Raw genomic sequence first — 12,019 nt, 5'->3', positions numbered from 1 at the left:
AGCCTTTCACTGTACCTCGGTACACGTGACAATAAACTAAACTGAATCTAATAAAATTAACCAAAGTATAAAAATTAAATTTACATCAACCCTCTTTCTCAACCTTATTGACTGACTTTCTGGGATGAATATTGATTGTTTGCTAATGATAAAAGTGTCACGCACACGTGCAGGGATATTGAATTTACAAACAATTCAGTCAAGAGTCAATTACAATGTGGAACTTCTTCAAATAATGAGCTACGCTGTAATTTGTTGCGCTGGTCTATAACTGCCACCGGTGCTATTAAATAGTCTAAGTTGAGAATTTTTTCCATTAGATGCTATCGTATTTATTAGAAAAATTGGGTCACCTGTGGGGCATGAATTCCATAACCACTTAACTCTCTGATTCAATCAGTTTGGTGTCTGCAAACTTCTGTTTGATTGCCAGTGTCTGCTACAGTGAACCAGCGATCACTGCACTGTTAAAAATCCCTGCAAAGACATGGCCATGAACACAAATTAGTTTTAGGGGTTGTTTTAAGCTGGGGATTTTTTTTTCCCCAACCGTACAGCTGGAGAACTGGATGACATAAATGTGCGCATTAAGTATACACATTAATAGTACCAGCTAATGTTTTATTCTTGCGGTATTACATTTAGCAAAACATTGATTCTGCTCACTTTAATATCCGTCAATGTGAGATTTGACATTTGGTTAAAAAAGAATTTTGCTGTTACAAACTGTTAGCGGAACGAAAAACAGGCATAATTGGCATCTTTATGAATAGTTTTGAATGCTCCCACTACAGTGAAGTGACACGGAGATTTATACGGAGTCTATAATTTGTGTAACGCATTCAACTTGACATAGTATTATTTCAGTCAAACGTTTCCCCGTGCTCTACAACAAGGTGCTGAGTCAGAGAGGGAAAGAATAGGAAATAAATCTCTGCAGATCTATCGAGTGAATAATGTACGGTGAGTCAGAAGAGTGGAAGATACCACTAGGATAAGATTAGTGATACTAACTTGTCAGGTGGATTGCAATCCTCCGATGAACTGTCATGCAGAACAAGACTATGAACATATGCACATTGCACGAAGAGCTCATCGTGACCAGAAATAAAGTCACACAGCATGGAAACAGGCCTCTCGTCCATGCCAACCAAGATGCCCCTCCTAAGATAATCCCATTTGCCTGCGTTTGTCTCATATCCCTCTAAACCTTTCCTAAACATGTACCGATGATGGGAATGAAGAACCTTTCACAAGAGAAATTTGAGGTGCGGAATATTGGATTAACAGGATGCAGTTGAAGGGAAGAATAGGGAATGTTTTGAGATATCAATGCTACAGTTGATAATGCAATGAAAAACACAGGGAATGGGTAATTCTATTCACCATGCAAGGAGAGGATCAAAGCCAGTTTTGGAATGATGCTCATTCTGTGAAATGGTCCCAGTTTTATGCTGTAAATGCTGAATCAATCCCACTATGGCATCTGAGGCACTCAGGCCTATCTGTGGGATGCCATTGACTGCCTGTTGAGTGGCACAGCTAGTAAAGCTGCTGCCTCACAACGTCAGATGCCCGGGTTTGATCCTGACCACAGATGGACATGAGTTTGGACAATAGACTATAGACAATAGGTGCAGGAGTAGGCCATTCACGCTTCAAGCCAGCACCACCGTTCAAGGTGATCATGGCTGATCATTCTCAATCAGTACCCCGTTCCTGCCTTCTCCCCATACCCCCTGACTCCGCTATCCTTAAGAGCTCTATCTAGCTCTCTCTTGAAAGCATTCAGAGAATTGGCCTCCACTGCCTTCTGAGGCAGAGAATTCCACAGATTTACAACTCTCTGACTGAAAAGGTTTTTCCTCATTCTCTCTGTGATATTTCTTGATTAGTACGGGTGTCAGAGGTTATGGGCAGAAGGAAGGAGAATGGGGTTAGGAGGGAGAGATAGATCAGCCATGATTGAATGGTGGAGTAGACTTGATGGACCGAATGGCCTAATTCTACTCCTATCACTTATGATCTTATCATATCATCATATCATATATATACAGCCGGAAACAGGCCTTTTCGGCCCTCCAAGTCCGTGCCGCCCAGCGATCCCCGTACATTAACACTATCCTACACCCACTAGGGACAATTTTTACATTTACCCAGCCAATTAACCTACATACCTGTACGTCTTTGGAGTGATGATTACATGGGTTTCCTCTGGACGTTCCAGTTTCCCCCCATTATCCCAAAGAGATATGGATTGATAGGTGTATTTGCTGACGGTAAATTGTTCCTAGCGTTTGGTGAGTGGTAGAATCCAGGAGGATTTGATGAGAATGTGGAGAGACAAATATAGGATGGAGGATTCGTGTAAATGGGCGGCTGATGGTCAGAGCTAATTCAATGGGCCAAAGGGCTTGTTTCCATGCTCTCTCTGTCAAAGATAGAGTGGCAAAGTGGCACAACAGTAGTGTGCTGCCTTACAGTGACAGAGACACAGAGTTCAATCCTAACTGCGGGTGCTGTCTGTGCAGAGTTTATACATTCTCCCTGTGACGATGTGGGTTTTCTCCAGGTGCTCCGGTTTCCTCCCACACTCCAAAAATGCACAGGTTTGTAGGTTAATTGGCATTGGTAAAAATTGTAAATTATCCCTAGCGTGTAGGATGGTGCGATGATGCGTGTACGGGGTGATCGCCGGTCAGCGTGGACTAGATGGGCCTGTTTCCGCGCTGTGACTCTAAAGTCTAAAGATTCTGGAGCTGAAAGCAATTCCATTGCCTCAATGTAAATGGTTGAACAAAGCACAACAAACCTATATGTGCCTTGCATTCTTAGAGCAGTCGTGGAATTCTCGTCTCCTTGTGCGGCATTCTGCAGGCCCGGCGTTTAACCCACCGTGACACACTAAAAGATTGGGCAGCAAAGAAACATTTGCTGACAACAATAAACTGTGCTCAGTGCATGAAATCCTGGGCATGTTCTTTCTGTAGGTTTATTTAGCTAGCTCTGTGTAGGTTTCATGCTTCCGAAGAATAACTTGGTTTTGGTCGCCAACACATGCGTTCTATTCATAATCTGATTGTCTAGGTGTTGGTTTGACGTCATTTCTCTCTGTTAATCCTGGTTCCAAGGAGCAGAAGATTTGTAACCATGACATTTTTAACAGCTAAAGATAACATGTTGTACCTCTCGTCCAAAGATATATCCTTTACTGACACCTCATAACATGGAAATGCAGAAAGAGTCATTCTTCCACTCAATGGGTCTGAATATTTACAATAAAAATTAAAAAATTGCTGGACATAACTTGGGGTCCGTACGGGTAATGTTTCAGGTCAGCGACTTTTCATACGGACATTTGTTTGGCCAAGTGGAACAAAATAGCAAATTGCATATTCCCACTAATGGACCTGTGAGAAAGCAATTGATCAACTTTTAGCCATTTAAAATAAGCTGTGAATTGTGACACCAGCTCTGGAGCATAATTATTTTCAAGCCACATTCTTGAATGCCTTCCGCCCATTCCTGTATTTTAAATCTATATCATTTGTGTTTGTTTTAAAGGACGGTACGGTGGCACAGCGGTAGAGTTGCTGCCTTACAGCGCTGGAGACCCGGGTTTAATACTGACTATGGGCATTGTCTGTATGGAGCTTGTATGTTCTCCAAGTGACCACATGGGTTTACCCCGGGTGCACCGATTTCCTCCCACACTCCAAAGATGTAAAGGTTTGAAGGTTAATTGGCTTCGGTGAAGATTGTAAATTGTCCCTAGTGTATAGGATAGTGCTAGTGTACGGGGATCGCTGATCGGCACGGAATCCGTGGGCCGAAGGGCCTGTTTCCATGCTGCATCTCTAAACTAATCTAAGCTAAGTCTGCATTTGCTCCATATCCCTTGAAACCTTTTCTATCTATATACCTGTCCCAAATGTCTTTTTAAATGTTATTATTTTACCTCCTCAATTACCTCCTCTGGCAGTTCATTCCATTTACCCACCACCCTCTGAGTGAAAAGGTTGCCCCTCAAGTTTCTATTATATCTTTCCCCTCTCACCTAAAACTGATGTCCTCTGGTTCTTGATTTCCCTGTCCTGGGTAAAAGACTCTGTGCATTCACCCTGCCAATTCCCATCATGATTTTATAATCCTTGTCCAAAATTAAACTTTTTTTCCCATTCTAGGAAACAAAAACAAAATCTTGAGTCACGAATTGTGGCAGTGCTATTTTTTTTTCTACCCTGGAAGTTCGTCGATAGTTATTGCAGCTGTGGCAAGATTAGTGGTTCCCAGAGAGCAAATTTTAAACTGGATACCAAATTGGTTACATACTTCTGGCCAGCAATAGCAATTAATAGAAGCACTTCAGCGCAAGGGATCCAGCCACTAGTGTGGAATCCCACATGAACCCTTGCAGTGGCTGACTTGGACAAAGACATTAAGTGAGCGGTTTCCAAGCCTTTGAAAATGACATGATTCTGAGCGTGAAAATGTAGAAAACACAGAGTGCAGGCTAATTATATTAAGCAGGCACACTGGTGCCTTTTACTATGGGTAAGAGCAGAGTCATGACATTTGTGACTGCATAATTACAGGCACCTGGACACCAGCCATGGTTACCCACCTGCAGAGAGAGAAGCCCATCATCTAATCATGTCCGCACTTACTTTGATGGAGCTATCCAATTAATTACACAGCCTGCTCCTCCTGCTCAGTTTTCTTTTCCCTTTCAAACATTTATTCAGTTCAATTCTGAATACTGATGTTGAAGCTGCCTGCACCAAACTTTCGTGCGATGGATAAGCAAGACTGTCACTGGATAATTGAAGGTTTGATTGCCTTCTTCCAAAGAGAATGAATTTCTAAGAACTTAGTCCTTTGCAAGTTATGTGGAATAGGTATGAGATTGTTGATGCAAGAGGTGGAAATTTGCTAGTTAGAAGAAGCTATCAAGGGCCTGATAGACTAGTTCATCTTTTCCTGGCTTGTAGTTTGGTTAAGTTTAGTTTAGTGATACAATGTGGAAACAGGCTCTTCGGCCCACCAAATCCACACCAACCAGTGATTACTCATACCCCAGTTCTATTCTCCACACGAGGGACAAGTTACAGAAGCCAATTAACATACAAACCTGCACATCTTTGGGATGTGGGAGGAAACCAGAGCACCCAGAGAAAACCCACGTGGTCACAGGGAGAACGTACAAACTGCATACAGACAGCAACCATAATCAGGAACGAACGCAGGTCTGTGGTGCTGTGAGCCAACAACTCCACCGCTGCACCATTGTGTCACCCATTGTAGAGACAAGGAAATGTCCCAACAAAAAAACCCAACAAAGTGCTGGCGTAACTCAGCGGGCCAGGCAGCATCTCTGGAGAACATGGATAGGTGGCGTTTTGGGTCGAAACCCTTCTTCAGACTGATTGTTGGGGGGGGGGGGGGGGGGGGGATATGCCTGGTGGGTAATAGGTGAACATAGGCAAAGGGGATTTATGATGGGCTGATGGATGGACAAAGGCTAGAGATGAAAAATAGGTGTGCTTTCCCAATTTCGTTGTACCCCTGTACAATGACAATAAAGATATATTGTATTGTATTGTATTGTAGGATTGGAGTAGCAAATTGTTAAGCCAGAGGAAGGAATGTATGTGGACGGTGAGGGGAGAAAAAGGTGCAAGTCTAGGTAGGGCACAGGGGCGGCCGGGTGGAAGAGAGGTCCAGGAAATCTGCTTGTCTGGCACCACCAAAGTATTGAGCCTGCCAACGTATCGCAGTTGTGCAATGCATGCAGTTTGTGATACTTTGAATGCTGAGGCCACCTAGTGTTCGTAAGTAGCAAAGACTGGACATTGTTTCAGTGAAATGCAAGTTTCCAAATTGCAAATTGCATATTAAGGGAAACTTTATGTTCTCTTTTAAATATTATAATCCATTTAAAATTTTAAAGTTTGGTTATTTCAAAATAGCTTCTTCAATGATTACATGGTATTGAAAAGGATGAAAAAAAGTTCATGTGAGTATAGATATTCCAAGTTAAAGATGTGGCCGTGGGCACTCGCCTGTGTTCCAGTTTTGCCAGTCTTTTGGTTACGTTGAACAGTCCTGGTTCCAAACACATACTGGCACCATCCCCCAACGCTTTCCCCACCTCCTTTACATTGGAAAGACTGTTTGGGTCCTTGGATGGAGTTGAGGGGGGAGGTAAAGGGACAGGTGTTGCATCTCCTGCGGTTGCAGGGGAAAGTGCCCGGGGATGGGGTGGTTTGGGTAGGAAGGGACGAGTGGACCAGAGAGTTACGGAGGGAACGGTCTCAGCGGAACGCAGAAAGGGGAGGGGATGGGAAGATGTTGCCAGTGGTGGGGTCCCGTTGTAGGTGATGGAAATGTTGGCGGATGATTTGTTGGATACTTATATTTCCATGGAGAATCTGTTTCCGAAGGGCCTGTTCCCGCACTGCATGACTCTATGACTCTATATGAAAATGTTAAATGATGCATTATTTGCTAATACAGAAATATTCATATTCCACAGGATTGTTTCAAATATATTAACAGTTCTACATCATACACTGAAAAAGTGTAGAATAACTCTTCAGCAAGTGCTGCTCAATGTAATTCAAGCTGATAAAGTAAAAGGCCATTTGAGACAAACGTATTGAGTGTAAAATCTGAGCCAGTGGCAAGACGGTCTTTTTGGTTGTAAACTGAGATTTAAGATCAGAGAGTTTACGTGTACCATCCAGTAGCACACACGAGCACCACAGCACTGCACGATTATCCGTGGTAAAGACGATAGTGTTATGAAAGAAGACCGAGCTCCAGTTAGACCTGCATTTTATCAACATTAATTATTTTTTCATTTTATTCTCAGGTGGGGAGATTCTGAAGCCACAGTTTGCCCAGTTTTTCCACGGGAGCCTTGCAGGTTTATCTATTCGTCCAGGCAAGATTGAGAGTCGGAAAGTTATCTCCTGCTTGCAGACCTGCAAAGAAGGCTTGGATATTAATTCCTTGGAGAGCCTTGGTAAAGAAATCAAGGTGAGGGATGAGGTTGGCTCATCTCTGCTGATGGAGAGGTTTCCTTTAATTGGCACAATTGATCATTAGAGTTTAGCGCATGTGGATCAAATCCAATACAAATAATTGCTGGGAGCACAAAACATTCAAATTATATCATTTGTATTAACAAATAATTTTAGTTTATATGAATTTGTATTTAAAATATACTTTTGTTGAGCCATACTATATTACATACTTCAGTGATTTGAGCACCATGACCAGTTTATTTTGCTGCGCTAAGTGGAGTTATTCCAAGTTCATGGAGACTCTATTGACTTTAGAGATGCAGCGTGGAAACAGGACCTTCGGCCCACCGAGTCCACACTGACCAACAATCACCCGTTCACACTAGTTCTATCCTACACACTGGGGCCAATTTACAGAAGCCAATTAACCCCCAAACCTGCACGTGTTTGGGATGTGGGAGGAAACCAGAGCACCCGAAGAAAACCCACGCAGTCGCATGGAGAAGGCACAAACTCCCTACAGACAGTACCCATAGTCAGGATCGAACCTGAGTCTCTGGCGTTCTGAGGCAGCGACTCTACTACTGTATATCACCCTATTGATCTAAATTAATTAACATTTAATTAAAAATGAAAGATTTATTTCGTTGAAATCTTTACTTTTGATCGAATTAGAGGATTCATGTACGACTAGTGTGTACATAACTTGTGAATTAATTTTGTTCTTGTTTTTGGTAGTTTCATTTTAATCCAGCCCAGTCAAACCTGGTCATGGAAGGGGATGACATCGACACCATAAATCGAGCAATGCAGTTGGTCGCATATATTAACTCACGACAATTTCCAACTCCTGGAATTCGACGCTATACAATATCCACCCAAGTGCAGTAAGTCATTTGTGAATGATTTTCTCGGTTATGTTCGTTTTAGTAAAAGGGTAGTTCAGTCAAAGGCTATTTGGAAGGCCAGCCTTTCCTGCACAGAAAGGCAGAATGGATTATTCTTTATTATTAAAATAATGCTTGAGCGAGAGAGGAATAGATTTAGATTTAGAGATACAGCGCAGAAACAGGCCCTTCGGCCCACCGGGTCCGCGCCGCCCAGCGATCCCTGCACATTAACACTATCCTACACCCACTAGGGACAATTTTTACATTTGCCCAGCCAATTAACCTACAAACCTGTACGTCTTTGGAGTGTGGGAGGAAACCGAAGATCTCGGAGAAAACCCACGCAGGTCACGGGGAGAACGTACAAACTCCGTACAGTACAGCACCCGTAGTCAGGATTGAACCTGAGTCTCCGGCGCTGCATTCGCTGTAAGGCAGCAACTCAACCGCTGCGCCACCGTGCCGCCCACGGTAGATCCAATCCCAGTATTTTAAAGCTAAACAAGAGCACTTGTATTAGAAGGGAGAAATAGTGGGAAATTGCAATCACCAGGAAAGTGGTACAGAGAAGGTTCTTGGAGCCGTGGTCTAACAAGTCCTTGGGTCTTGATGGACTTCATCCTAGGGACTTAAAAGATGTGGCGAGTGAAATTATTTTTGAGTTAGTCTTAATTTTCCAAAATGCCCTAGATCAGGTTCAATTATATTTGGAAGATCATAACTTCTTTATTTAAAAAGGGAGGAGAAAAAAAGCAGGCTATTACATGCCAGTCAGTTTAACGCCTCTCATCAGTAAAACGTCAGCAGCCATTATTGAAGATGTTGTAACAGAGCACCTAGAAAAAAGTCACGGCAAATGTTTTTGTGAAGAATAATATTCAATCAATTTATTGGACTTCTTTGAAGCAGTAACATACTGGGTATAAAGGGGGACCGATGATGTACTTGAATTTGACAAAAGGCATTTGACAAAGTGCTGCAGCAAAGGTTATTGCACAAGGTAAAGGTTTATAGTATAAACGATATTATTTTGACATGAGTAGAAGATTGGCTGGCTGCCAGTAAAAGGTGACAAGTAGTACTCCACAGGGATCAGCGTTGGTATCTCCAATTTTTTCAGCTTATCTGTCTGACTTGTCTGAAGGCACTGAACACCTGGTTGCTAAATTTGCTGACAAAGCAAAGAGAGATAGGAAAGTAAAAGTTGTGGAAAGGGCTGAATGAGATTATGATGCAGTATATGTGTGTAGCAAGGAACTGCAGATGCTGGTTTATACCGAAGATAGACACAAAGTGCTGGAGTAACTCAGTGGGTCAGGCAGCATCGCTGGAGTAAAAGGATGGGTCAGGTCAGGTCAGGACTCTTCAGGTCAGAACCCTTCTTCAGACTGGACTGGGTCTGAAGAAGGGCGCCAACCCGAAACGTCAGCTCCATCGTTTTTTTCCAGAAATGTCGCCCGAGCCGCTGAGTTCTTCCAGCACTTTCCATTTGTAAGGCAGGATAGATGTGTTAAATAAATGGGCAAAACTCTGGCAATTGGGGTAGGTTGTGGAAAAATGGGAATTTGTTAATTTTAGGAGGAAAAATAGGAAAGATGGAAGTATGATATCAGCCATGATCACATTGAATGGTGGTGCTGGCTCGAAGGGCCGAATGGCCTACTCCTGCATCTATCGTCTATTGTCTATTGTCTAAATGGTAGGAACCACAAGTGCTCTGAGATGCGAATGAATCTGGATATCCTAGTGCATGATTCACAACAAACTAGTACACAGGTACAGAAAGTCAATAGGAAAGCTACTGGGTTGATTACCAGGGCAATTGAGATTGTGCTACAGCAACAGAGGACATTGGTGAGACTTCATCTCTGAGTGCTATGGACAGTATTGGTCTCTTACTTAAGGAAAGACTTTCAGGTGTTGGAAGTGCTTTCTTGGGTAGACTGGAATGTGGAGCTGAGGTTACAATCTGAGACGTCAGAGCAGGTTTGAAGGCCCAAGTCATTGAATGCTTGATTTATCTGCAAGTTTCTAATTGAAGTTTTAACATGGATTTCAATACTTTTCTCACCACTGAAGTTAACCTGACTAGCTTGGAATTAGCGTCTGAAAAAGGGTCTTGACTCAAATCGTCACCCATTTCTTCCATCCAGAGAGATACCCCAGCATTTTGTGTCTATCTTCTAGCTTGTAATTATTTTGTTCATTCCATCAACCCTTTTAAACTTTGGGACAACATTAAAAGCTCTCTAAACTTCAGTAAGCTCTCCTAAAGCAATTTAACCATAAGTGGTCTGAACACCATTTGGAAATAATTTCTCTCTTGTAAAATGGGTTTTCAGTTTCAGACATTACCACCTGCCATTATCTGAAGAAGGGTCTCGACCCGAAACGTCACCCATTCCTCCTCTCCAGATGCTGCCTGGCCCGCTGAGTTACTCCAGCATTTTGTGTCTACTTTCGATTTTAACCAGCATCTACAGTTCTTTCCTGCACACCTGCCATTATTACGTTTATTCGGGCATAACAGATGCAGTCTATTGATAAGCAAAATCTATTCATAACAACCTTTGTGTTAAATGTATTACTAACCAGAAAGGTATTCTGAAGTAGGGTCCCGGTCCAAAATTTTGCCAAAATGTCCTGAGCTGCTGAGCGACTCCAGCACTTTGTGTTCTAGAAAGGTGGCGACCTCAAACAATAAAAATAGCAAAATGCTGCTTGTTCTATTGCTAATTTAAATCAATGCTAAATGACCATTTGTTTGATAAGCTTACCCATGTTATCAGTAGACAAGATTCAGGAAACGGATAAATCTTTGTTATGTTCATTTCCCTGGAAATGAAAAATGACAGAAATCAGGACATAGAGGATTTCGAAATTGAGTTGAGCAAGAGTGACTCCAGCAAGGATAATTGGAAAGAATTTGATCTCGAAATGCCCGCTGCTGTCTGAAGCAACTATTTATAAATATAATTAACTTCTCCAGGGAAGCGTGCTCTGGACTGTAAGGTAGTGCACAGTTTACTGATAAGTTGTTTTTTTCATCTCTGAAGGTGTTTCGGTGAGGACACTTGCATCAAAGTCCCAGATATCGATGGGTACATTGTGGTCCTTCAGCCAGTGGAACCAAAGATCACCATCAGTGGATTGGATCATTTTTCGAGACCAGCGTCAGAGTTTGAAAGCAGCAGAGGTGTTGTACTATTCCCAGGCTTGAGGATCGTTAGCACTGTTCGAAAAGGAGGACATGAAGACAGCAAAGGTCGGTCGATTTCTCAATTTGGGGACCAAAGTATATTACTTTATTTATATATATAAATAAAATAATATACTTATAAATAATATATATATTCTCTCTCTCTCTCTCTCTCTCTCTCTCTCTCTCTCTCTCTCTCTCTCTCTCTCTCTCTCTCTCTCTCTCTCTCTCTCTCTCTCTCTCTCTCTCTCTCTCTCTCTCTCTCTCTCTCCCTCTCTCCCTCTCTCCCTCCCTCCCTCCCTCTCTCCCTCCCTCCCTCCCTCCCTCCCTCCCTCTCTCCCTCTCTCCCTCTCTCCCTCTCCCTCTCTCTCTCTCTCTGTAAAATGTAAAAATTGTCCCTAGTGGGTGTAGGATAGTGTTAATGTATGGGGATCGCTGGGCGGCACGGACTTGGTGGGCCGAAAAGGCCTGTTTCCGGCTGTATATATATGATATGATATCATTCGGTGAGCCGATGGGCCTGTTTCCACGCTGTATCTCTAAACTGAACTAAACTAAACTAAAGGGCGAGAATGATTATTTTCACCAGCAAAGTGAGAGAGAGTGAGGGACACTGTTGATTTGACTGTGTCTGAGCGTGAGTGGCATTTGTCAGAAGAGTTTTATTGGAAGCAGGACAAACGTTGTTTTATTGAACAATCGTTAACAATTAAGAGGGTAAAAAGACGGAGTTCTCCCCAGTGGCCTGGCCTATATTTATCCCTCAATCAGTGGAACAAGAGCAGATTGAACTAGTCTGCTCTCTGGTGTTCAATGTGTCTTTGACCTCTGTCTCTGTAAGCTGCATTGCAGAAGTCAGCAGGCAGCACACCTCACCTCCTGCTCTTCTGCTGAACTCAATA

General features: G+C 42.7%; 1 protein-coding gene across 1 annotated transcript in view; it reads left to right on the top strand.

Moving 5' to 3' along the window:
- clstn2a (calsyntenin 2a) overlaps nt 1–12,019 on the top strand; it is a 413,239-nt gene that overhangs the window by 374,933 nt on the left and 26,287 nt on the right. The window contains exons 11-13 of the mRNA XM_078410820.1: nt 6,875–7,041; nt 7,767–7,915; nt 10,975–11,183. Coding sequence (XP_078266946.1) covers nt 6,875–7,041; nt 7,767–7,915; nt 10,975–11,183 — 525 coding nt within the window. The remainder of the gene's footprint in view (nt 1–6,874; nt 7,042–7,766; nt 7,916–10,974; nt 11,184–12,019) is intronic.

Source organism: Rhinoraja longicauda, chromosome 13 (assembly GCF_053455715.1).
Source record: "Rhinoraja longicauda isolate Sanriku21f chromosome 13, sRhiLon1.1, whole genome shotgun sequence".
Taxonomy (NCBI): domain Eukaryota; kingdom Metazoa; phylum Chordata; class Chondrichthyes; order Rajiformes; family Arhynchobatidae; genus Rhinoraja; species Rhinoraja longicauda.
Note: the sequence above shows the minus strand (reverse complement) of the source record. Positions and strands in the feature narration are given on the sequence as shown.